The sequence below is a fragment of the Opisthocomus hoazin genome, chromosome 5 (assembly GCF_030867145.1).
Source record: "Opisthocomus hoazin isolate bOpiHoa1 chromosome 5, bOpiHoa1.hap1, whole genome shotgun sequence".
Lineage (NCBI taxonomy): Eukaryota > Metazoa > Chordata > Aves > Opisthocomiformes > Opisthocomidae > Opisthocomus > Opisthocomus hoazin.
The window spans coordinates 21,366,465-21,394,182 of record NC_134418.1 but is presented as its reverse complement, the minus strand read 5'-3'; the positions used below and the strand labels follow the sequence as shown (position 1 = coordinate 21,394,182).

Below are 27,718 nucleotides of genomic sequence, written 5' to 3'. Positions count from 1 at the left end.
CCCGCGGGAGCCCCTGTACCTCTGGCAGGGGCCGGCGCAGCGCTGCACCCAGAGGCCGAAGCCTGCCCGCAGGCCGCCGCCCTCAGCACGTCACCCGGCAGCGGGGTGGGCGCGGCGCTGCCCCGCTTGCCTGAGGGGAGGGGCCGCGGCGGCGCATGCGCAGCGCGCTCACCCGGCGGGAACTGGCGGGGTCGGGGGCGGTACGTTCAGCGCCGGTGCTGACGGGGAGCGGCGGCGGCGGGACCCCGCGCCGCCGGGAGGGAGCCGCGCCGCCGCCTTCCGCCCCCCCCGCGGCCATGAACGCGGAGAACTTCGGCTCCAGCGAGCGGCTGGTGACGGCGGCCTATGTGCGCCAGGGGGCGCAGGGCCGCCGCGCGCACGAGCTGCGGCTGCGCGCGCTGCTGGAGCAGGTAACCGGGCCGGGCGGCGGGGCCGGGCCTGGGAGCGGCGCTGGGCCCCGGCGGGGCGGTGCTGGGCTCTGCTGGGCCCTGCCGCCCCCGCCGCTCACGCGCTGCTGTTGCGGCCTGGGCTCGGTGGCGCGGGAGGGCTCGGCCCGCCGTGTCGTAGTGGCAGGGACCTGGCGGAGCCCCGGAGTGAGAGGCCGCGTTTGGGAGAAAAAAAATTTCCCTCAGGCTGTGCGTTTGCTGAGGAAGGCCCGGCGAGCAGCGAAAGAAACGTTTTAAAACAATAAGATACCAACAGGTTGTTACATGAGGTAAAAACCGGGCCGTGTAAGGCGCCCAGGCAAGGTGTTGCTTTGTCTCCAGTGTGCAGAAACCATCACCGACGAATTCCCAAAGGTTTCAGTCCTTCAGCGTCCTTGGACTAGATGACCCACAGAGGTCCCTTCCAACCCCTACCATTCTGTGATTCTGTCAGCCGCTGCTTCAAACTTCACTGCCTTACGCCACCTCAGAAATGAAGCGGTTTTACCCAGTTCCCGGCACTGGTGTTGGGGCGTGCTAGCAGAAAGCCTCCGGGCTGCTGAGGGAACGCTCCGTGGCTTTACGGGTGCCATTCTGCTGAGCAGCTGTTCTGCAGCTTGCGAAGACAATTGCGGTTCTTAACGCGGTAGAGAGCGCAAGAAAGAGCATGCCTCTGGTTAAAGTTTTGGCACATTACGTTCTGCAAGTGGTTTCCGTACTTACTAGATCTAGGAAGGAAAATACGTAGGTAGGAAGATGTGGTACAAGTGAAACTATATTTCACTTCTGATCATAATTAATATTTTTGGTTCTGTAATACCCGCTTATCTCCCTTTCATCTAGTTTTCTCTGTTGAGTTCCTACAGCACTAGATTCTTGTCTAGAGAATACATCACACAATCTATAGTCTTGTAGGGAGTAATTAACACGTATGTGCTGCAGGGGTTTTGTGAGTACCTTAACGTGAAAGTTAAAGTAACTGGACTGTTTGAGTATCAGGACATGCTAATGTAATCACACTGAATGTATGGAAAAAATAATTATTTAACGTTTCTCTGAATACAGGGTCATAACATTAGCTAATATAAAACAGCATAACGAAAATATAAACTGCTGTTCGGTGTGGGAAAGAAGGGTAACATTAATCAAACAAGTTGCATAAAGTTGTGTACATTTTTAATTTCCAAGTTTGGTAGTTACCTTTATATTATTGTTATTAAGGGAAAATGTCCTGAAGATGGATGGGATGAAAGCACCATTGAACTGTTTCTTCATGAACTTGCTATAATGGATAGCAATAACTTTCTGGGCAACTGTGGTGTGGGTGAGAGGGAAGGAAGAGTGGCGTCAGGACTCGTTGCCCGAAGGCATTACAGGTACAAATTACTGCCAGCTTGAATTATTCAGATTTATTATTAATGCTTTCAAATGGCATATTTTGTTGTGTATTGTTATCTGACACCTTGATAGCATTTGAGAAGAACAGTATAACACAATATTGAATTTTCATTAATAACTCATTGGAAAGTCTTGAATGAAGCAAAATCTTGTCGGGGTTACATCCTGTATGCTGAAGCAGTAGAAGCTTAAGATGTTGAGTTGACTGCGTGCAAGGGAAGCAGAGATGTTCCTGTTTTAAAAATAATCCATGCATTACTTGCCTTTTTTAGCACTGGCCATTTTTTATCAGTATATTATTAAAAAACACTGCAGATTGTAAAGTATCAAACATTCCTACTCAACAGCTATTTGTATTTTGTTATGTTCTGTTCATTAATACCTTTATAATGTGATTAGTTGATATTCAAGCGAAAACCCGGTACATCTAAAATAGATTTGATACGAAGTAAGCAGATCCATAAAGGCAAGAAGAGCTTTTAGTAGCTTGCAGCCCTTCTGACACTTGGTGGGTACATTGGATGCTATAATTCTAGAGGATCTGCGTTAATTTCTTTATGAAAATATACTTTTTTTGCCTGGAGTTCTGTGCCGAGTACCTTGCTGTGATGTTTTGTCTAACAGGAATGAAACAAAGTGATATTTCCTGGGTTGTTTTGCCTAGAAAGATAAACACAGAAGCATATTAGAGACCAGAAATTTACTAAGCTTTACCATATGGAAGTTGAATTACTTAGGCTTAATGGCTTTCATAAGCCCTATAGTACCATGAAAAATGAATGGAGAAAACCACTAATACATCAGTTTGTTGTTTTTGTTTTCCGTCTTGGATATGCGTGGTGAGGGAGGCAGAGGATCACACCGGGGAGAGTGTCTGAGGAAGTGCTGCTCTCTGGCAGTGCTAGGGAAAGCATGCCCAGCTTCTGGCCAGAGCGCGCCTGCGCTGGCATTTAACTGCTGTTGGTCCGATGCAGCTCTGTCACCTGGCATCTCACCTTCACCTGTGAGTGACAGCAGTAACAAGGAAAGGGGTAGAGGCATCCTCCACTCTACTTATTTCTGCAATAAGTTTTACAGGTAACTTTGGGAGTGGTGGAGATAGCAGGAGGTGGTTCTCAAGCTGCCTTTCCTTTCAACTTAATAAATTCTAAGGGCCGCTCTCAGGGAGGATTGCTCTTTAGGAAGGAGTATGTAGGTGCAGGAAAGAAAAAGTAGTAGTATGAGAAAGCTATTAAGAACATAGCAGCAGGAACGAGGGAAGAAAATATTTCTAATGGAGTGAGGATTATGTGCAAGTTTCCACTAATTATCAAGCTATTTTTTATTTCAACCTATAGCTTGAAATGGGGAAAAATTTCAAGCTGTAAAACTATGCTCCAAGGAGTTTTGAGTTCCACACACTCATCGGACTGCATTTTACTCTATTCCCAAGACAAAACCAGAATCAAAGTCAGAAACAGATGCGTATTGTTACTAGCTTATGTGAGCAGCTGCTGCATTTCAGCCATGGGTGAAGATAGTTCTGTAAGCATGTATTTTATAAACGATTTCAGGATCCTCCACTCCTGAAAGGTGCTAAATAATATCTAACATTTATAAATGCTGTTTATAAACATAATTTATAAACAGAATGCAGAGAGAGATGGTATTGCATGATACATAATATTGAATAGTAGAATGAGGTAGATGTAGAAAAAGATGGGCAAAGTGATACATTAACCTAACTGTCTTTCAGGACGTTTTGCCACAGTACATATTATTTCTTTGCCCTGAGGAGATGAAGCATTTGTCAGGGGAGCATCTGTATAATACCACTATGCCTATGATATGCTGCACTATAGGCGACTGACTTTTGTTTTCCTTGGAGTTGCATTTCTGAACGCATCAGCATTTATAATGCTAGTTCAACAGACATCAAGAAGTGCTGAGGTGTGCTGAAAAGGAAGCCTGCCAGATGCTGAAGGTGTTGCTACTGTGGGTCTTCTCAAAGTTTTTACTTGCATACAGGAATATTGTTAATCTACTGTTAAAAAAAAAAATAAATAGCAGTTTGATAGGAATATATGTAGCTTGTTATAATGGAACTCATTATAGCAGATATTGATGTTGCATTGGATATAGCATTTTCCACAATTGTTTATCAAATTAAATTCTCTTCAGTCAGCAAGAATTACTGCTTTGGGATGTGAAAACAACCTGATGTATGTTTTCAATCTTTTTTGTTTAGGCTGATCCATGGAATTGGAAGGTCAGGTGATATTTCTGCAGTCCAGCCTAAAGCTGCAGGGTCTAGCCTTTTGAACAAACTTACTAATTCAGTAGTTCTGGATATTATAAAGCTGGCTGGTAGGTGTAAATCTGAAAATATCTCTCATTTGGGGGGAATGTCATGGGTTCTTCGTGTTAATTTCTGACTTGCTTTTTATGTGCAGGTGTCCGGACGGTGACCAATTGCTTTGTGGTTCCTATGGCAACTGGCATGAGTCTAACTCTGTGTTTTTTAACACTGCGGCACAAGAGACCAAAGGCAAAGTACATTATCTGGCCACGGATAGACCAGAAATCTTGCTTTAAATCAATGATAACTGCAGGTAAGGAGAAGGTAACTGATTACACAGTGTATTCTTTTAACAGATATAACACTTCATCTAGCAGAGATCAATTTATATGCTTGCAGTAGGATCCAGAGAAGGCCTAATGCAGGATCGTGCTTTATTTCTATGCTCCTGATTTCTAACATGCAATCGCACGTATGAGTTGTCTTGTTAACACCTTGTAAAATATAGGCGTATGCTGAGGTACAGAGGTGTGTAAAGTAGTCAACAGAGAACACAATACTAAGGAATTTACAGTTTGCTCTCCCAGTTAGATGCCTAATTTGCTGTCCTGAGAATTATGTAAAACAAAGGCTCATGGTTCAAATTTCTTACTTAGATTTATGCAAAAAGCACGTGTGTCCTAGGAATTGTGATCAGAAGGTGACAAGCCGTCTGATTTGTACATTGTTTTTCTTCTAGAACATGGGAAGTGTTAGGTGCCCCGTTTGTTTTTAATCTTGCAGTGTCACTCAGATCACTCAGGAAATATGTTTGGTGCCTTTTTTAGTTCAAAACTTAATTTCTCTTAAATGGAATTCCTTGTTTACCAGACTGCAAGTAAACTAAGGGTAAAAGTCTATCCCTGCACTGAAGCTGTCCCCTCCTGCAGACAGATACATGGGATCAAGGAAAGGGCAAGTAAGGGAGGCCGTAATTTTCCAGCTCAGTGCACGTACCTTCAGGTGGTGGCATAGATTCTGGTCCTAGTTCCTAGGACACATTTGTTTTTTGCATAAAAGACTTGTTAGATAAAAATGACTAAACAATTGGAAGCAGGAACTGGATTCTGTCCAGGTAATAGCTTCAAGCTGAAAGAGGGTAGATTTAGATTAGGTAAAAGAAAGAAATTTTTTACTATGAGGGTGGTGAGGCACTGGCACAGGTTGCCCAGAGAAGCTGTGGCTGCCCCCTCCCTGGCAGTGTTCAAAGCCAGGCTGGATGGGGCTTTGAGCACCCTGGTCTGGTGGAAGGTGTCCCTGCCCATGGCAGGGGGTTGGGACTTGACGATCTGTAAGGTCCCTTCCAACCCAAACCGTTCTGTGATTCTAAGGTGCAGAGGTGTTTAAAAGGAATCAGATCAGAACAAATAGAACATATATTTAAGAAAAGTGGGAGTGGTTTTGGAATATTATGCTCAATTTAGAACATCAAGCTAAGGAAATTACATTTATAATGGAGGTGGTTGTGAGGAAATACAATTGATCTCTTATTTTTTTGAATACTTAAGATAGCTATCACAATTAATTAAAAGAATTATCAACTAAAAATAAGGAAGAAGCAGGTATCAGATATCTAACAACTATCTGTTAAATGCGGTCTCTGTCTTCTGGATCACTAACTGAAAACCAGACTATGGCTAATAATGTGAATAAATCATTCTAGTCCGAGTTCTGTAGAGTTTGAGCCTTACGTGCCAGTGTTAAGGCATGGTGCTGAGCCATGAAGGAAAAATTCACATAGCTGATGCCATGATACACTGGTTTGGAATTCACTCTGTCCGTTTTCCCCTCCCTCTTCTCCTTTACTTTCATTCAGTAAACTGAACATCTCTCTGTTTTGTAAGAAAGTAAGTCACTTCAGCTGACGTGATGTTGCTGCCATGCCACACCTGTTTGGGGAGGGGAATATACAGTTTCCAGTGGAACCGAATATGTGGTTTCCAGTGTTTTAGTCTGTAAACAGAACCTTTCTGATTTATTTGTTTATTTATGAGGCAGAAATTTGAGCAACTACTGTAACAGGCTTCCCTCTTTAAGAAATAAAACTCTTTAAGTGCTCAGTTAGGTCAGCCATGCCTTTGTCTAGCTGAATCTTGAAAATCTTTGAGGATGGTGATTCCACAACCTCTGGATAGCAGTTCCAGTGCTGTACTATTCTCTGGACAAAAAGGTTTTCTTGCTGTTTATTCTGAACCTCTCAAGCCAAAATTTGTTGCTGTTGCCTCTTACTGCATGTTACCAAGGAACGGAATAGAACAGAACAGTTGCAAGGGACCTACAAAGATGATCTGGTCCAAATGCCTGACCAATTCAGGGCTGACCAAATGAAAGCATGTTATTAAGGGCATTGTCCAAATGCCTCTCAACTACTGACAGGCATGGAGCATCGACCACCTCTCTAGGAAGCCTGTTCCAGTATTTGACGACCCTCTTGGTAAAGAAATGTTTCCTAATGTCCAGTCTAAACCTCCCCTGGCGCAGCTTTAAACTAATCCCACGCGTCCTATCACTGGATACCAGGGAGAAGACCTCATCATCTTCCTCTCCTCTGCCCCTCCTCAAGAAGCTGTAGAGAGCAATGAGGTCACCCCTCAGCCCCCTTTTCTCCAAACTAGATGAACCTGAACTCCTCAGCCGCTCCTCACAGGGTATGCCTTCCAGGCCTTCACCAGCTTTGTTGCCCTCCTGTCCTTGTCCCTGGACGTGCTCAGGGACCTTCACATCCTGTTTAAATTGCGGGGCCCAGAGAGTTTGGCTCTCTTGTCTTTGTAATTCCCTTTCACATGGTTGGGGGCTGCTGTTAGATATTCTTCTGAGCCTCTTCAGGCTTGAAAAGTCTAGGTCTTGCAGTCTTTCTTTCTAAGCTGTATGTGCTATACTCTAACCATCTTGGTAGCCCTCTCATGGACCCTCTCTGGTTTTTCAGCATCCCTCCTGAGCAGTCCATTCCAAAACTGGAAGCATTCCAGCATTTAGAAGAAGGGGATAACTTCCTTTTTTCAAAGGTTTCTCATATGTGTCCTGGAGAAACAACTTCATGAGGTTCAACTGTGGTACATCTTAAATACAAACTTAAACTGGAAACTTAAATAAAATAAAAGACTTGGGAAATAGCTTGGTTTTTATGAGATGACAAAGTTCACTTTCAAAATGAGGTAAAACATGGTCATTTTTATCTTTTAAGAAGTAATTTGGAAGTTTATAGACTGAATAAGGCAGTGGCTTTTGAAGAAAGCCAATTCATAATGATCTTTATTGCATTGCTACATCTAATGGCATCCTTTTTTAGAGGCTATTTTAGCATGCTAATGTTTTACTAGAATACCACTCAAACACTTTCTTTTTAATTGGGAAGGAAGAGGTTAATCTGTTTTTAAAACAATCTTCAACCCTGTTGCTGTTGCATGCAAAGAGTGTAAGGTAAGCTTTTGTCTGAAGTCCAGTATTTAACAAGAATATTATTGTAGTCTTCAGTTATATGGACATTGTACAGTAAAAAAGTTTATGTATCTGCGTTCTTAACAGAAACAAGAAGGTTTTTCAGATTTGTACTGGAGCTAAAAACCCGCCATTAGTCAGAGATTTAATGACGCACATTCAGGTCTTGCTTTTTTTGGTCAGGTTTTGAGCCTGTGGTGATAGAAAATGTGTTAGAAGGTGATGAGCTACGGACAGACATCGAAGCAGTGGAGGCTAAAATCCAGGCTCTTGGTGCTGAAAATATTCTTTGTGTACATTCTACAACGTCTTGCTTTGCTCCAAGGGTACCTGATAGGTAAGTAGTCTTTGTAAGATGTGTGCTGTTTGTTACTGTAAAAAAAAATACAAGCAAACAAAGCCTTCATGTTTTGAATGTCCATCATGCTAAAATTGCTTAATTACTGCCAACAATTAGTAAAGATACTTTAATCCCCTTGCTTAAGGAAAATGACAGATTGAAACAATGTTCCACTTTCAGAAAAGTATGTTAAATAAGTGAGAATAATGCAGAAGGTTTTCCTTCAGTTTTATAGCTGAGGTTAATGATGATCTCTTGTGATGAAATGAATGTCTTTTTGGCAGTGATTTTCTCACCATTTCATGGAAGTAGTAGAAACAGACTTTCATAGAAGCCTAGTCTATGTAAGGGAATACTGCAAGGAATGTAGTTCCATAGCTAGTGCCACGTTTTAATATTACTTTTGCCTTTTCTACTCTTCTCCTCTAGCCAGTGATGAATTTTCCTAGGCTTTTAATACAGATTAAAAAAAAAAATAAAAGCTACAGTGAAATTTAAAATCTTTGCTTAAGTTACTCTTTCATGTATTATACTGATGTTTATTGGGCTATTTAAGAAGTACTGACATAAGGAAGCTCTTGGAAGCATCTAGGGCAAATGTGCTGTATGAATATAACACGATTTGCCCTGCTGTAATTTACTTTGATTTGAACATTTGCTGCCTGATTGTATGATGCTACTTCTTATAATTTCCCACTGTTAAATCACCATCAAAAGAAGCTTAAAATACATTGCATTCTTTCTTATTACTACGTGTCTATGTAGCACTTGTGCAAGTTATGTATAAAGTGGTCATTCAAGCACTGGCTGAAGCTGCAATGAACGCTGCAGTTATAGATGGGAAATAGAGTATCAGAGACATTATTTCAGTGTGTAGCTTGGGTATGAAATACTTGAAAAACTTCTTAATCTGAAAATGGCGTGTTGGGGTAGAGGTGGCTAAAGTACTTGGTGTATTGAGTCATTTGTCCAAAATGAGCACCATTGTTACTCACAAAGCCTGCTTGCTTTGTTTGCTTATGAAAAGAAGTATCAAGAAGCAAATTTGTTTGGTTTTTACAATTGAACAGGTATATTTTTATGGGCTTCTGTACAGTACACTGAAGTACGAGATATTAGTAAGATGTCTTTTTTTAACATTGTTTTGAATGTAGTGCCTCTGTTCCACTTTAATTGTTTTTAATTTGTCAAAAATTGAAAAGACTTATGTTTATAGTTCCTCTGCAGTGCATGCTTTTTTGTTAATTACTTTATTATCTGGAAAATTTAGTTGAATATTTGCAAGTGTAGGAGAGAAACATTGTTGAGTCTGAAACAGGGCAAGTAAAGATATGTTTCACTCTGTTTTCCTACCTTTAAAAAAAACAACAGTATTTATCATAGGTTAACCCAGTTGCTAGAGGGAAGTTAAAACTGTATAATTCTGCCAGAATACTATGAACATTGCTTGAAGATGACTTGCAGATTTATTGGCTAACTTAAATCACAGCTATCAAAAGTGAATGGTCTGTTTTATAGCTTGGGTAAATGAATCTTTTCCTTATCTGCCTCCTCTTTTTGACATGCGATTGTTTTGTCCTCTGCAACTAAGAGATGAATTATTAGGTAGTGGCACTGTGTTATGATATACTAAAGATATAGAAGGATTTGAACGCACTTTCTATTTAAAGGATACTGTCAACTATTGAAGGCCATAACATTCATCTTCCTACAGGAAGAAAAATCCTGTACAGCATTTGTGGAGAGTACCATTTTAAACGTCTGTTTTTAAATATCTTGCATTTGTAAGACTTTGTGTAGTTGTGGTGGACGTGCTTTAAGATTTTAAGTGACCTAGGATTGTTAAAAGGTCAGGGTAAGAGTTCTATGCCTGTGTACCTGTAGCTTTTCTTTGAAGTATTATTTAAATTTATGAGAATAATTCACTAAGTGTATAAACCCCCTTCCTCGGAGAGACATCAGTTCTCCCTTTTACCTGCTGTTGCTGGGAGCTGTCTCTGTAACTACTTTATTTAAAGTAGAACTACAGGAAAAAAAAGTGTCTTTTTCAGTTTATGTACTTAGCAGAACTCTGTATCTTGTTACTTTCATTAATATTAGAAGAAAGAGCAAAGCTTTCTTTTTATGAACTTGCACAAGCAGGAGAGAAAGAATCAATTGGATAATATTTCTGTGAGTCCTATTTATGACTTTTAGGAACTTGAGTAGTAATGAAAGTTATATTAATGCTTCATTTTTCTGATATAACTAGCAGCACTTTTAGTGGTTCGTTTTAAGCCTTGGAAGCAGACAAGTGGTGTGCATAATTGTTTGCTTCCCTTGCGTAATCACGTATTCTTTTCAAACTGTAGTACTCTAGCCCTGTATTGTAATATGGAGCTAATTGTTCAGTAGAATATTTTTAGGTAAAGAGACTTTTCTGTTTTCAGTACTTGTAGAAGCTAGCTTATTGCTCCTTTAAGTCTTGGGAGGTGAGAAAAGCAAATGTACCTAGCAGTACACCTTCTATGTTTCCAGTTTGGTCAAATTCTCTACCTGCACTTGAAAAGAAGCCTGTAACAGGGGAACTGTTTTGCTTTGAATCTCCGTGGAAGGTAAGGAATGAGCCTGATTAAGATCAGCGGATCAGAAGGCAAAAACTTTGCCCTGTGTAGTGTTACATTTCCTGAAGTATTCTGTTAACGTTGTGTAGTTCAGGATTCAGGATGTTGATAAACGTGAAAAATTACTGGACATGCAGCTCCTGACAAGTATCTTGACTTTAGAAGATCATACGTACATTAGACTGCTGGTGGTTCCTAAGCATTGAATACTTGTGATGTCTTTAGGGAGAATACGGTGATGATGTTTTCCTAAGGATCGAGATTCAGAAAATTTAATCTGAGGTTTGCAGCTGAATTTTGCGTTACAAAACAACACTGGGCAATGTAATAGAAGTAGAGTGCTAAGGGATGTCACCTCTTGGAAAGTGTTTTCATACTCTGACACGTTTTATATGAACGTCAGTAAATTACAGTGAGAGGCTGTACAGAAGGAGATGGAGTAAAAATGTATTGGAGGTTTAGGGTTTCCTGATTAGGTTTTGTAAAGAATACTACCTTTATCATCACTTTATTATATGTTACTTTATTTTTTCAAATAGGTTTTGTTTCTAAAATATTTTCACAAGTTTAGGGAAAATAAAGAGCTTTTTAAAAAATACAGCATGATCAGAGTGCTTAAAAAAAGGGTACTAAGTCCATGTGTGTTTAAAATGCTGAAAGCCCTTACCCAAAATGACCTATGCACTCACATAAATCCTAGTTTGACCAACAAATCAATCCAGGCTGAGCTCACTGTGATTTCGAGATTTCTAAAGGCAAATGAAGTGTTGTCCTTATTTCTAAGTAAACAGTTGAACAAAATTTTGTTGGATCTCCACATTCAGACATTTTGGGGCTCTCCATTCCTTTGAAGAATATTTTTTATTTTTGTCAGTTTATCTGAAATATGCAAGGGAGATTTCAGCCAAAGGGTTGAAATATTGGTTCTTTGAAATAAACAGAAGCATGTAAAACCTTCCTGTTCTGTGATGCTTTTGACTCCCAAGACACATCTTGAAACTTCCATTAGGCCATTTTCAGGTTGAATATTAGAAGAAAAGGAAAAAAAGTGTGAATAGCTAAAGCTCTGTTAGTTGTCATTGAAGTAGTATAAAAAAAAAAAGCTTATCTGAAGCAGAATGATTTGGGATCTGTTTACTCGTTTTCAGACAAAACTTTCAGTGAAGCGTGAAAAATTTCAGCCCAGGTCAACGATTTGTAGTATATGTAAAAGCTAACAGAATTTTCTTCTTAACCTTTATGGCTTAAGGTGACAAGTGCTGCCCTGAGGTACTAATAAAAAAAGTTTCTTTTCTCATTCTGACCTCCTTGTAGACCTTTCAGTCTTTTAATGGTCGCATTTGTAACATGAGTTACAGTTATCAGTGCTTCTCTAAATTACAGTTTTATGCTCATAGGCTGGAGGAACTGGCTGTGATTAGTGCTAATTATGACATTCCCCATATTGTCAACAATGCATATGGAGTTCAGTCTTCGAAATGTATGCATCTTATCCAGCAGGTAGGAGCTGTGTATTTCCAATAATATTTTTTTTTACACATATGAGTAAATCTCTGATTGTAGACAACACTAGCAGATTTTATTGGGTGTTTCACAGCTTCGAGACTAATCCTATGCCTGTCTGATATTTGAACAATTTTCTGAGAAAGCAGAGCAGAGGGAAATAGAACTTAAAAATAGTATTTGTTATTTCTGTTATGTGCTGTTTGTGTAATAAACTGATGTTTATTTAGGTTTTGTTTATGTTCAAATGTATTTTCATAATGGAAAAATGTCCTTAATAAGCTTTCCTAAAATATTTCCTAAACTTGTTGACTAAAAATAAAACAGTGGATCATACTTGAATAGGGCTTAAGCCTTCAACAGAATGCAAGTTACCGATTTTCAAATGAAGGTGCAAGATTCTACAGCATCACTTCATAGATGTTGTCACTGTTAAAATATTGTTGGCACAGAGAACAGCTGAGGAAACTCAGTTAAGTTCAGTGTTATCTCAAAAAAAATTTAATTTCTGTTGCTGTCTGATTTGAAGAGGAGGTTGATTAGTATCTAAGATCAGCCGTGAAACTTAGAATTCTTGCATTTTTGCTCACTGCAGTGTACATGCACGGTTTCTTCAATATTTCTCTTTTCTCTCTGTTGCCCATATTAAAAGAATAGGGGGATATTTTTTAACAGCCTACATGGGATTCTGAACTATCATGAATTTAAAATATGCTGGTCATTTTTTTTCTAATGACAAACACGTTGCAATTAACTGGGCACAGACCAGTTCCGTGTAGAATGACAGGAACGTCATGTTGGCATTTCTAAATCTTGAGAAACTGAAGGAATACGACAGAAGTCGAAGTGATATGTGGAACAGAAAATGGCATATGCTTTATTTGCAGTGTGCTTGGTACGTGTTTATTGTGTTTAACTTGCACAAGTTTAGTGAAATTCTAACATGAATGGTGCTGTGGAATTGCTGAGTTTTACTGCATGAAATGTGTCTAATGATAACCTTTTCAGACTATAAAGCTACAAATAGAACTGTTACTGTGTTGGTTTCTGTGTTTTCTCTTGGCTTCGTGATAGGTTGTTTGGGTTTTTTTTGTTTGTTTGTTCTTTGTTTATGCAAATGTATACATTTGAGCCCTGATTTATTCTACATTTATTTACAAAAATCTATTTCCTGCAATAGAATATGTATTGTCTATGAGGAAGTAGTTTTTAATGAATACTTAGGAATATGTACATGCTGAGCACAGTGTGAACAGAACTTGCATGAGTATCACAGGAAAGAGCTTTTGTGACCGCTTCATTTGTCATGCTTTTTCTCTGGTGGTCTCCTGTCAATTAAATCAAATGATAGCTGCTGGCATTCGTCTTCCCATCAAAAAGCTGACAAATTTGGAGTGCTTCTTCCCATTTCCTGTGCACTGAGCTATTAAAACATAGGAATAATAACTGTGGTTAGCTGATCTGCTTTTTTTACTCTTTTCCATAGGCTCTGTTTCTGTTTCTTGGTTTTAGTATGTAGTACTTTAATATGTATGTATTTGAATATACGTTATTATGTATGTTCTTTAATATAGTTTTCAGGTTCTGCTATGCTTCATGCTTTTTAATTATTCGGTTCACAGTGGCATATTAATCAAGTTGAAGATATACTGCAGAATCTACTCTTTTTTTTTTCTCCTTTAAGAATATCTGAGTAGCTAGGTATAAGGACATTTTGTTTTCTGGGAAGTGGGAAATCTGTTTTAGGAAGTTACTTGGATCTTGGTTTTGCAGTCAGTCTTATAAGGAGTAGTGCTGTCACAGCCCACTTGTTTTAATGTAAATTTGTACACGTATCAAGAAAAATACTATTCTTTTCTGATGAAGCATTAACCTGTAGCCCTTTACTGTGAGAACCTCTGAAATGTTTTGAGTTGTATGGTTTTAACTGTATAATTCCCATTAAATTCAAAGGGTTTTGTTTTTGTTTGTTGTTGAAAATAAGCTACACTTAGGCTTGCAGGAACTAGAGTCAATATTTTAAATCATAGCAGAATAGGAATTTGTAAGGTACTATGTAAGCAGACAATGGTAATAATAGTGAGCAGTGCTAGGAAAACTTAATACTGTGATTTTTAATTTTTCATCACAAATCCAATATCTGAGAGAGTTTCAGGAATTGTATTTATTTTTATTACATTGCCGTGTAATTATGATGCTAGCATGTGTTTCCCTTGTCTAATGTCTGCTGTGTAATTTTTTTTGTTGTTCCTTTTTGATAAAGGGTGCTCGAGTAGGCAGAATAGATGCTTTTGTTCAGAGCTTGGACAAAAATTTTATGGTTCCAGTAGGTGGTGCTATCATTGCTGGCTTCAATGAGTCCTTCATTCAGGAGATCAGCAAAATGTATCCAGGTAACTAGTTCATGGACTGATTTCATCCATATGAAATAACTGTAGAAAACTTGATTATCAGCCTTCTTTCACATAAAGTTTATTTTTGCCAATTTAATTTGTGTGGGGTTTTTTTTCAGGAAGAGCATCTGCATCTCCTTCTTTAGATGTCCTCATTACGCTTCTGTCTCTAGGTGCCAGTGGCTACAAACAGTTGCTGAAAGAGAGAAAGGTAAGCTTTTTGGCAACCAGCACGTTGTTGAAGTCAGCTGTTAAAAAAGCCTTGTTGCAAAAATGCTTTATGTAGTAGATCCGGTTTCTGTCTAGAAAGCCATTTAACTACTTCGGAGCTCACAGCTCCGAATCTGGAAAGGCAGTATGATATAATTACTTTTTGGCTAATTGGTGGCCATGAGCAAGCATGATTTCCATGTTGTCTTCCAAACCAGAAAGCTAAACTGAGGTCCTGTACTATCCTGTACAGTATTCACATTTGTTGTTTTAAAGTGTGACTAATACAGCAGAATTTTGCTCACAAAAGCTTAGTCTGAAAAGTACTGTGCTTTGTTATTACGGTCACACTGCTTCAAGGACTAAAGCATGAGATGGGATATTCAGAGGTAACCCAGGGGTCTCTGCTGTTCTTCCTGTGGCCCTGTTGTGCCTTTGTGCTGTGATAGTGTTTAACTGATCGTTTGTGTACCACATTCTCTGGAGTATCACAGCTTCTGGTTAGCTTATAAATACTGTGCATGGCCACAAAAAGAGAAAAGTACTGTTATTTAAGATATTCATTTAGATACAGAGCTAGGTTTCTTCTCTGCCTCTCACAGACTATGTGTTTTGTGTTGGGTATAACTGCATTGCATAAGCATGCAAGTGGTCTAAGGTTGGAACCTGTACAGGTTCCTTGACTGTCCTTAATTCTGGAAGTAAAACAGGCCTGATTTTGCTATCTTTATATATTAACACAGAGGATTCTTTTGTAGAGGATTTTAGGTAAGGAAATGCTGTGAACTGAGTACTGTGAAGTTAATAGTTTCAAATCATGCATGACCTGTTCCATTATTTTATTTAGAAGCTACATTCCAATTGTTTCCTGCTGACAGCTTGCTGGTGCCTCTGATTGCCTGGCAGGGCAATAGTGCTGGATGCTGTGACTTGTTTCTAGCTGCTTTCAGAGGCATCCAAAAATTCTGTACTGGAATTGAGATCCCATTGGAGTAGCTAGACTATAGAAAACCAAACTGGCGTAATGGCCTTACACAGAGTAAGAAGTGATCTGTGCAACTAAAGTGAAAACACGGTTGTGAAACACTGAAAGCAGTTACCACTTTTGCCGCTATTGCAATGCAGTGTCTAACATTTTATTCTGGACTGTTGTATGTATTCCCATGTATGGTTTGTGTCTTCATTAGAAGCAAATTATATTTTTCCCCCTTTACTCTAATCTCCAGAAAAATCTCGAGTGGCTTTACCATGTCTTCTGCAAAGCTGATTTTGATGTTAGATTTACACTTGTAGCGGATACATAATGGGCAGTATAAATATTCTCCAAGTCATAAATAATAATTAATTCATAAATAAAATGTCTTAATGAATAGCTCTATATTTTGAATAATGTAATTTTCTTTGAAGTAGAATTCTAAAGTGAATAAAGCATTATATTTTTACAACTTCAGGTATTTTATTTCAAATGTGAGTATACTCTATAAACACAGCCTTATATATGGCATAAATATGTTTCTTTTATTGGATTTGCTGTAGAAATAGAAACGTTTTTTTGCTTAAATCTATTTGTTCCTGAATTGTAAAAATGTAATAGTGATAGTTTATTGCCTGTGCTCTGTGAAAGCAGAGGCAGAGCTATTAGGCTCCCAGCAGGAGCTATTTATAGCTTGACATTGAGTACTCCTTTCTATATTGGTGCAGCTACACCTACTAACACAAAAAGTCAGCTATAAAAAACTTCAAGTATTTTTTTTCCTTTCTCTTTTTACCTTATCCGTATTCACATGGTGTTACTTCAGGTTGTTTGAGCTCAAGACAGAAAGACCAGAATATTACTGAGAGGAGATTTATCTTGCACGACCAAGGAAAGAAATAGTCTGCCCAGTTTTTCTTTTACACAGATGGACTAATATAGGAAGGGGAGAGATTATATAAGGGAGAGGAGCATGTACACGGAATGGGATTTTCTGACAGGCTGGCAGTCATGGAGCGTGCAATTGTCCGAGAGTATGAGATTATATGTTATTGTATGTTAGGATATGAAGGAGTAAAATGGTGCAGTGCATCTGAGGGCAGAAGAGCAAGGGCATAACACACGTGCTGTCCAAATGTCTGAATAAAAGTGGCCATATATGAAAGCTTAATAAGGAATGTTTTCAACAGTCGTATTTAGCCTTGATGTTTCCAGGGAAAGAGTGGAAGAAGACCACCAACAGTAACGTTTTTTCACTTGTTCTGAATTTTCAGTAGTCCTTTTTATATGTTTGTGTAGTGTTTAAGACAGTGGTTTTCTGATCTCAGTAGGGGATTCTAGGTTCTTTAGTAATGTAGACAATGGCAGTTGATCTGTAGTCAAATTTGTTTATATCTTTCCTGATAAAGAAATCATAGTATTTTGTAAAGGTTATGTTTTTGTAGCGACTCCTTTGATTTCCTCGGTGCAGGTTATGTTGTGTCCCATATTCTGCATCGTCAGGTCTAAAACTCAATTTTCATGTATGTATTTATGTGTCTGAACCAGGCCACAAGTAGCAAATATAGTGGTTACACTGTGTAACGGCATAAACAGTAGCTTTCGGTTGTCACCTCAGAATTGAAGGAGTGCAAGAACATTCAGGGTTTGTGTTCAGGACCCTGCGTATCAGGTTTAATACATGTTAACTATTTGCCAGTGTGGTCCATTTAATCCATTTAACTAATTATTATACTGGTATTATTGAAGAGGTGATGGCTTCATTTTGTTTTCAGCAGTTACAAATTTCCTCGTTAGATTTTCCATAACAGTCTACCAATCAAGATAATTCTTATTTTCTTAAATGTATTTCTGTGTTACTTGGACATGATGGAGCTTTTTATATCTGTATCCATCTGTCTGTATACTTTCTAAGAGTGATTAACTGGAGTAATTTTTATGTCCTTATGGAGTATGTATCTAAAATACTTAAAGTCACACTGAGTGGGAGGAAATTGTTTGGTTTTTACAATTCGGTAAAATATTGGCTTTACATTTCATGGTTTATCATTGGTGTGATTATTCTTATAAGAATAAATTATTTACACAGTTCAGCATGAGTTTATGTTGCTGCTCTACTTACGATTGAATTTAAGAATAAAAGCCGTTTAATGCTGGATATGAAAAAGGAAAAAAATCAAATATTCTTACAATAAGACAGACAATTGTTACTCCTCTTTTTTTTTATCATCAGTTTGCTACACTGTAGTTTGTCAAACATGGGAATACTGCAGGATTTTCCTCATGTGAAAAATGTGGAACCATATCCAAGTTTTAGACTGGCTGGAGGCAAGATAGTTCAAATGAGTGTAATCATTATTTTAAATTGTGTTGTGTAATTTAACAAATGTCAGGTATGAGTGGAAGCTTCAAAGAGGCCTACGTACTTAAAGCATGTATTGGAGAGGTATGTCCCACAATCAGCTTGATCTCAAGGTCTTGGAAGTGCTGAAGAGAGAATGTGTTAATCGGTGGTGTTAAGAAAGACCTTTTAAAACAATATGAGTGCAGTGATTGTCAGCGTTAGTGTTACCATATCAAATTGGCAAGACTTACTGGGCAGCTTCTGTTGGATTACTTGTATATGATACAAAGATTTAAATGTTCTGTAATTAATTTCATATTTTTAAAACTTTCCAGTATATTACAAACTCAGCACAAAATTCTCGATCTTGCAGTGCAAGAGAATCTGTGGTGGCATGTGTAGGTACCACACACGTGCAGATACAGTTTCTGCCATGTGTTTGGCTGCATTTCAAGAAAAAGCCGTCTGCCGGGGCTCTGCGGGACGTGCTTCAGCAGGTCTCCATGCTCAGCACTGCAGCCTCCCTTCGTCTGCGTGAACCGATGTGCTGGCCGAGTGGCCAGATCAGATCCCAGGCCGGGTGCAGCTGGTCAGTCTAACACAAAGCAGAAGAGAGGCTGGGGTGGCTGCATTATAAACAGCTGCTGCGGCAAACTCATTTAAGATGGGACCAGATCAGTCTCAGGTACAGCATGTGAGAGTTGGCAGTCTGTATCTAGCGCAAAGAGGTTGTAAAATTACTCTTCTGCAGTGTCTTCAGCGCCATAAACAGCTATATGACTGTTCTCCAAGGACAACTCATTTTTTCAGATGAAATGGGGAGGAAGGCAGAGCGTTACAGACTCGGAGCGTAAGCAAGCTGTGTGGTTAGAACCAGCTAGGATAGTTCCAACCACGCACAGAAAGTTTTCTGGCCTTCACCAGTTGTCTGTCTGTCACCTGATACGGGACTAACGGCATATTGAGTGCTCCCATCTTCTGCTTTTTCTCTAGAGTTATTGGCTTTTTCCTTACTTGTTTCCCTCTTATTTTTTTCATTTGGAAGAAGAACAGTGCCCATCGCAATGGAGCAACAAATGAAGAGTCACTTGTATTAGTGTAGGTTCTATTAAAAAATAGTTTAATACTGTAAATACAGTGTGTTTCATATATTTTAATAGTTGTTATGAAACTTCTTGAAAATATTTTTGTATACGTATGTGGAATAGACCATTTTGCCCAAATAATTGAGTAATTTGGCACATTTGATGCATACACTACTGTTGACATGTTCTTCGTATTTCTTGATGTATTTTATTGTTTTAGGCGCTAGAAAGACCAGAAGAAGTGCAAGACATTTTCACATGGTTTAGCGTTCATTTCACTAGCCTGGTGAGGTTTTGCGAGAAGTTTCTAAGGGAAAAGAGTGAATTAAATAATGGAACTTAACTGACATTTAGTGCTTGGGTTGTTCAGTGCAACTTTAGCATAATAGTTAGCTTCATTGGAGAAAACTTGAGTGCTTATCACAGAAAATCAATTGTGTAAGAACTCATTTGTATATAATTGCTTAGGGCACGTATAAATTTTCCATGTAACAGAAATATTTTATGATGGAGGTTGGTTATAGATTTGACCTCACAAAAATACTGCTTTTTTCCTTTTTTTTTGCAAAGGCCGTGAATCTACTTTGCAGCAAACTGCTTAACTTCTGAAACTGTAAAATGTCTAGAGGGCTTCCAGTGGAAAGATGCAAAATAGTGTCGTTCATAAAAGTAAGTTCTGAATTTGTATTCAGGTAGCTTCAGTCAAACTGATGAAAATACATACTTGGATTTTTTTTGCCATCTTTCCATTCTCCCTTGCTTTGACAAATTCCTGTGTATGTAAAGGCTCATCTAGTAACCTAAGTATTTAATCTAAATTTAATTCAATACATTTATGCAGTGATTGTATAAATAAGTGCTGGTTATACCAACTTGCAGTCCTTTAAGTAATAAATCTTAAGAGGTGCAATAGAGAATTCCCTAGGTACAACACACAAAAATTAATTATTTGGGAATTTGTTCCTGTTCCGGGACAGGTTTTTCTCAGTACTAGTTTCACCAATAATATCTCCATAGTAGACACAATATATGTATATTTCTGTAATACTTTGCTTCAATTGTAGAAGTAAATAGCCAGCAGAGGGAGCACAAATTAATTTATGGTTTGGATTCCAAAAAAATACTAACAAAATCGCTAACACATTGGTGATGCTTGTTGTGGGAAGCAAATAACAAATAAGTAACGTGTTTATATTCAGTGAGGGACCAGAAGGAAGGAAAAAAGTGTCTGAACTTTTGAAACATAAAGGTTTTTCAACTTCTGTGAGTGAACTGTAAATAAGCTCTGAATTGAAACCCTAAAATCACGTGATTTACAAATGCCTCTGAAAAATAAGGATGATTTTTCACAAATTTCAAGTTCTGATCATTAACCGTAGATGCCTCCCAAAATTTTTTGCTGTTGTTCCAAGTATTATAGAAGCGTTATGCTCTTGTTGATAGTTGAATGAATAGCCTGATTCATTTAGACAGAAGCACGGTACTTTTTCCTCTCTGGCTGAATTCATTCTGTGGTATTAGTAAGAACGGGTTGGGAGCTGTGTTCATTTGGTCACTCATGAAGTGAGACTGGGTTCACTGCAGTGGCTGAAGGAAAGCAACTGTAACATTCTCCCAGCTTAGCTACCACAAAGCTCATTTGGTTTCAGAAGACCTTTGGGAGATTCTGCTCAAAAACATAGTTTTGATCACAAGCTATAATTTGTATCTGTCAGAGTGCGCAGGTCAGAACAGGATCCTGGTCTACAAACAGAAAAGGCAACTCTATTTAAAGAATGAAAAATCACTTGTCAAGTCCAGAAATTGATGAGGGTGCTTAAACAGGCAGTCAGACTGAAGCAGATGAGCAGCACAATTTTTGTGGCCAGAAACAGGAAAAATCTGGTGGTTAGTATCTTTTAAAAAGACTACCCAGTGTTTGTATCTTTTTGCTACTTTTTATTAGAGACTAAGAATTAAAAAGGATGGCAAAGAAGCCCAAGGGTGCAGTAAGAAGAATGGTGTTTGTTCTCGCTCTGGCCATAAGGGTTTTGAGCTGAGACATGAAGAGGAAGGTACTAAACTGAGGAAGACCGTGAGCAATTATCATAGATTACTACTGGGGAAGAGGGAGGAAATAAAGATGAAGTAGGAGAAGCAGCCTTTTAGGTGCAGCGTGACTTGTATCTGAGCCAAAACATTTGTGAATCTCAGTTTTATGACACTTTCACAATAAAGGTGCAATCTAATGAAATGATAGCAGAGATTCAGATATCTCCATTCTTTTAGTAGGCTTGAGCAGGAGGGTTTGGTCCTGGGAAGAGGACTGGCTACACAACAGAGCTCAGTATTCAGGAGAGTATGGATTGTGTGAGACAAAATACATTCAAATATGTACTCATAGCCTTCTCATTAAGAGACTGTTGCCATTCTCATACAGAAAAAGGAGTCTGTGCGCCAGTGGTAATTGTGCTTGTGGGATACACAGTAACAAAATGCACTACTCAGTCTGAAACCAAAGTAAGGAGCAATTTGCCTTAAGGTGGCCATCTGTGATGGTAACAGTTCATTCTCTGTGGCTCAGGGTGCTAGGGTGGGGGGAAGCTTTTGCAGGAGTGCTGGGCCGTGGGAATCTTTTCAAGATTTTACCTCCCTAGGTTTCAGGGCTGCAAAGAGAATGGCTGAGATCGCAAGCACATGTGTTAGACCAGATAGAGAGCTTTGTACCAGCTTGAAGGGGAAAAACGGTGTTCAGGTAACGGAACCATTCATTTATAGAATGATTTTGGAGAATTGTCTGGTCCACTTAGTAGACATGAGAAGAGGATCCGCTGGCCACCTGTAAGATATAATGGAGACTTAACAGTTTTGTGAAATAGGTACTGTTTTCTCTATTGTTTAGCTAATAAGAACAGTATTGCATATTTTTTTTCCAGGAGATGTTTTCCTATCTTTCAAGTGAGCTGAAGAAGCTGGCAGATATCCATAATGAGAGATTGTTAGACACACCACATAATCCCATTTCCTTAGGTAATTGTTGTTTTTTATCTTTTAAATAAAATTTCTAATATACTATACATTCATAATGCACTTTCACAAACAGTTCCTATGTATTAAACATTGCTCCATTAGATTGTTCTTCGTCTGAGATGAAACCATTGAACCTAATAATTTAACCCACTATAAAAGAAGAGTTGTGACTTGAGCTTTTTTTTTTTTTACAGAATTGCTCCTGTCCAACATACTCATTTGTTGTAATCAAGGCAGGCAGAAGATGTTAGCATGTAGTAATACTTTATAAATAAGTAGATTTAAAAATAAATTAGGCTATAATTATTTTACCCATCATCTTATAGTGCTGTAGAAGAGATTATGGAATTCCTACTCAAGGTATTTGTTCTAAACAAAAATTCTGCTGAACACCGAAGTGATATTGCCTACCTGTGCAGAATCTCTGCCTTACATGACATTCTAACCAAAGAAGTAATCTATGACAGCTTGTGGGAAAATTAAAAATGATGAAGTCTTTTTTTTCTTTGTATTTAAACACAAATATTTGGTGGTGGTGTTGGAAAACAGCTTGTCCTCTGTGGTGGTTCTTTCAAGAAAAAGAAGCTTTGTAGCAGTTTTAACCCGACCTTTTGTTACTTTAGCCATGTCACTGAAGAATCTTGATGAAAATAATGATGCTGCTGTTACCCAGCTTGGATCTATGCTTTTCACCAGACAAGTTTCTGGAGCGAGGTGAGAATGATGTGAATTTTAAAAATTCATGGGGATTGTATTTGCATATATTTTATGAAATCCAATACTATTTGTTTTGTAACAGTTGTCTCATGATTACAGACTACAGTCTGACAATAACAACTCAGAGACTAATATACCCTTCTTCATCACTGTTATGTACTAATAATGCCTACCTGCCTGAGTTAGCAGTGAGGCCCTGTTAGCTGTAGTAGGCTAAATAGATAATCTATGCCCATTTAATTTAGTGTCATTATTCCCTAGTGCCGCTTGGTTTCATTTAGTTTTCCAGCTGTTGCCTGATCTTATAGTTAAGTTGTAAGCTACTTAGGGAAGATCTTTGTTTTGTTTATTGCAGCACAAATATGGTTGTGCTGCATGTCAGGGGAATAAGCTTTTAATACCCTACGTAGCCTTTTGTCATATGGAAGAAAATCCTGCTTTCCAGAACTAATTGTGTTTTTTAAAAAAAAAAAAAAATCTACAACCTGAGCCAGTCTGAGTTGGATTTACCCTTAGAGACACTGATATGTAGAAATGCAGGCCAAATAATTTGTAGTGATTTTGGTTTAAACCTTTTAGAAGAAGAGAATGATTTAAAATAAGTTTTGGCAGGATTCCTTAATCTGAATATTACTGCTGCCATGCTAACTTCTGCCATAGATTTAATGTCATTTTTTTTGTAGCAGAGTTGAATGTTTCCACATCAGAAGGTATGCTTCATTAGCTTGGATTATTTCACTTCCTGCACAGATGAATGGCAGTAAATCTATATGTACTGTAGTTAGATGCTCTTTTTAATTTGTCCTAACCTTGGCTTGTCCTGCAGTTTCAGCCGTCTTTGGTTGAAATTATTCAAGAGGTTCAGTTTTTGAAAAGTTATAACTCTCCAATTCTTTGTCTGATATAAAGGTTTCAAGTTTTTCCTTTTTTTTTTTTTTTTTTTATGTGAGTAATTCTTTTGTAGTAGATACACTGTTTGACCCAGCATTTCAACAGATTTTAAATGTTATGCTTGTGCTGAATGTCAGTGGTAGGAATAGCAACTCCCTACTTCACTAGTGTGCAGGCTCTTTATAACCTGTGGTCTGAGCTCTTGGACCAAGGAAAGATCTGCTAATCCTAGTGGTATTTGTCTGAATGCAGTTTCTTTTATGAACTGCAGGGAATGTGTCCACAGAGGTAGTAAATTCTTAGCAATTGATTGGTGTTAACTGCTTATGTAGGCTTTAACTGTAGCCACAAGGCAAGTTGTTCCTTTAACAAGTAAGAATGTGGATTACGGTCTTGATTTATCAGGGATGGATATGTACTGAAAGTGCTGAGAAATAGGGTGTAACAGGTAGAGGTTCTTAGTATGAGCAATAGGTAAAAGCGGTAGCAAAAAGTACACGCTACAGGGAGGGAGTAAACGTGGGGTTAACATTATAGGATGGTGGAAAAGGAGATGCAGTAGGGAGGAATGGGTGGGAAGAAGTTGGCATCCTGAGCCCTCTGAATCACTTGAGCCCAGACGTTTTGGACTGCAGTACACTGTGCCAAGCAGATACCTGTGCTGAGGCTGCTGTCAGAGTGGTCACCCGGGGAACTCGGGGTCGCCAGGTTGCCTAAGCAGGGGTGAACAGGCCCAGGTCAGAGACAGAGCAGGTCAGATAGTTAAGGCTTGTTATGGAGTAGGAAAGTTTGCTGCAGATGTCTTTTCCCCCGCCCCCCATACTGGGGGAGCTCATAAATACCAGTAATGAAGACTAATAATTTGACTGAAGAGGGGAAGGACATATGCATATGCACACAGCCTCGAGCTAATTCAGGATCTGCTACTACTGTCACTCACGGCGATGCTTGGGCACTAACTTGGAGAATGCCTGATCTAAGCCTGCTTACATTAATTTGTTTAGAGTTAGTAGATATTACACTGTATAGGAACTTGTGTAAATGTGTTCATCATAGGGTATCACAGAAAATATCCAAGGCATCTTTAACTGAATCACAATTTGGTTTTGTTTGTTTCAGGGTTGTTCCCTGTGGGTCTGTACAAACAGTGAATAACTACACTTTTAAAGGCTTCATGTCACATACAAATGACTATCCCTGTGCTTACCTCAATGCTGCCTCAGCAATTGGAATTAAAAAGCAAGATGTAGATGTGTTCCTGAAAAGACTTGACAAGTGTTTGAAGACTTCTAGAAAAGAAGCCAAGAAAGAAAAAAGTGTAAATGAAATAGGTAATTCTGATACAGGCACAGAACACCTTGAAGAGTAGGTGATAGAGATGTGGTAACACAGGAAGATACGCTTTTGTTTGAAGGATGTCAGGTTTGTATTGGGTTAGCATTGGGAATCAGCAGTGGAGAAAATTTATTCCTGATCTGAAATCAACAGCAACAAAAAAACTTGGGTGAAATTCAGCTTTAAAGAAAGTAGGTGATATTCTTTCCAAGACTGAGTGCCAGATACAAGTTTTTTGCAGCACAAATACGCACTTAATATCTTGCCAAAGTAAAGCTTTACATTCATAAAGACCTGGAGCTGGCCTTTCAGTCTGTGGGTGACTATTTGGACCAGTGTTCAGCAAATCACAGAATGCTTACTCACATGTTCTTGGTTAACAAGATTTTCTGTGACAGTGATTGAATTCCTTCCTAGGTATAGACCATGCAGCAAGAAACGTTTCACTGTTCTCAGAATATCCCCTGTTTCTCATCAGCATACGTATCACTTTTCAAAGATTTATAGAAGTATTGGGATAGCCCTTACTAAATACAATATTAAAACTACATGAGGAAATGATAGAGTTGGAATAGTAGTGTTTTCAGATGTTCTCACCTCTCAAGAACTGCCTAGAACAAAGCAGCCCTCAGTGGCAAAGAAAAACCTAGAATACCTCATATCCTGTCCGTGCTCAGCTCTTGGAAACATTTGCATAGTTCAGCAACCCAAAGGAATGTTAATAATGAAAGCAAGGGGTTGTGGAGTGGAGAGGTACATTCTTTTTTTTTTTTTGTCTTTTTTTTGCTTTTTTTTTTTTTCCATTTCATGTTCTCTTTGATAGGGTGATGAGGTCAGAGACCCACAGAAAAGGAGGAATGCCTTGTGGGATTAATGCAGCGGTTTCAAGAGCCAGTGAGACCTGAGGGTATTTTGGCATTTTTAGTCCATGGTTGTTAAAATGTATAGACTTCCATTTCTGAAGTGTCTCTTGCCATTGGCACTGTTGCTTCGGTGGCTGTGTGCCGTTGCTGATTTGAATTCTTTAAGCAAACAATAGATTCAGAGTCTGTTCCTGAAACAAAGGTTCCGTATCACCAGAGTGACAGTGCTGTAGGTTGCAAAACTTTTGGTTAATTATTCTTAAATGCAATTACTACATTGTATTTAGTTTTTTGTGTCAATTACTGTTCAAAGTGAGCTTAATGTTCAAAAACATTTTCTTGTTGGTAATGTAGTAATACTTGGGACATCACAGTTAATGAATCCTAAATGTCAAAAAGTATTCTAGCTACTTTGTTTGGTGGGATCCGAGACATGAATCCTTCAGAGCCCTCTGTAAATTGCTTAGTCAAAATAGTGGTGCTTTTGACGGGCTTGTCGATCCAGCATGTTCAAATGAATTGATACAAGAAGTGATATCAATACACAGAAGTTAATAGTATGCTAATAATCATGAAGGTGCTCTCACTTAGTGAGGTCCATTGTGTCTTAAGCTTAAATTGAACTGCTGCTTCTACATTGTTATTGCTCCACTTTCACATTAGATTGATTAAAGCTTGTGAAGGTATGGCTCCCTGTACTACAGTCACAGCTGTTCTTTGCTGTACAAACGCACCCTAGGAGAAATGTAATATAACTTGACCACTGAGTCCTTGTGGCTATATGGAGATGTAATTTTTTTTTCCTTCTCTCCCCCTCCCCCCCACCTTTTTTTTTTTTTTTTTTTTAATGAGAGCACGCTATACCTCAGTTTTTGCGGTCAGTAAAGCTCTTCCACAAGCTTGGGAGCCAAAACTCCACAGCTCACTGCCTCAGTATTCAGTATATAGGAGCAGCCAGTGAAAACCACAAGGCCTTAGTGATACCTTTCTTTCTAGTTTTCGATATTGCTGCTCTTTGCTGAAGGAGTATGAATTATTAATTTAGATGACTAGTCACATAATGCGAACGTTAGAACTATTGTTATGAGAGTTTAGGGAGATGTATGCTAGCAGCTAAAATAAGCATTTGATGAATAATATCCTGAAACCGAATAAAGAAAACAGCAGTTGCCTTCTCTGAGAGGAAGAAGCCTCTACCTTTTATGTTCTCATAACGAATTATCTGCTGCAAATAATTCACTCACTTCTACTGTAGGTTGAACTGCTTTCTCAGGTAGTGTTTTTCCTGTCTTCAAAATGTTTCCCATTTGAAATCAAAGCTGAAAATTTCAACAAATCTCTATAAACAAGTATCCAGGGAAAGAATTAAGTGGTTTGTTCTGATTTTGACCTTTTAAACCTTCTATTGTAAAAAACCACAACATTTTAAGATGGTGGCTTTAACTGAAAAAACCCCACATTTTTAATTCATATGTCATAACATCTCTTTGCAATGCAATCTTAGTGATGCCACCTGAAGTCAGGAAATTTAAAATATTTTGAGAAATGTGCCCCATCATGTGTATAAACTCTTGAACGAAGTATTTGTGTTGTGTTACTTTGGTAAGCTGGTGTACCAGTTTTCAGTTTTGTTTGCTTGCTTTGTTCCCTTAAATGCCTATTTAATTAATATTAAATTTTTAGAGATTGAAGCATTATATAATGTCATTGTAAATACAATGAAATTTTAAGTAATTTGAATGGCAATATACTTTCGAGTAAGTAGAAAGTAATTGGTTATTTAGGAGATTAAGTAGATAAAAAGTATTTTTCAAGGAAGAGTGTAAATCACTTATTCTCTGTTCACTAATATCTATAATAAAGTAGTGAAATAA

General features: G+C 38.5%; 1 protein-coding gene across 1 annotated transcript; it reads left to right on the top strand.

Moving 5' to 3' along the window:
• The first annotated feature begins 208 nt into the window (after positions 1-208).
• On the top strand, positions 209-27,718 carry SEPSECS (Sep (O-phosphoserine) tRNA:Sec (selenocysteine) tRNA synthase). The gene is made up of 11 exons (XM_075420649.1): positions 209-410; positions 1,647-1,801; positions 4,051-4,169; positions 4,256-4,414; positions 7,762-7,915; positions 11,919-12,021; positions 14,288-14,417; positions 14,537-14,628; positions 21,945-22,038; positions 22,662-22,752; positions 24,766-27,718. The coding sequence occupies exons 1-11, from the start codon at positions 297-299 to the stop codon at positions 25,013-25,015; spliced, it is 1,461 nt and encodes a 486-aa protein (XP_075276764.1). The 5' UTR covers positions 209-296; the 3' UTR covers positions 25,016-27,718.

Coding starts and splice junctions, on each gene's coding strand:
- SEPSECS (XM_075420649.1), top strand. CDS start 297: ATGAACGCGGAGAACTTCGGCTCCAGCGAGCGGCTGGTGACGGCGGCC. Junction 14,418..14,536: donor GATCAGCAAAATGTATCCAG/GTAACTAGTTCA, acceptor GTTTTTTTTCAG/GAAGAGCATCTGCATCTCCT. Junction 22,039..22,661: donor ACATAATCCCATTTCCTTAG/GTAATTGTTGTT, acceptor TTGTTACTTTAG/CCATGTCACTGAAGAATCTT.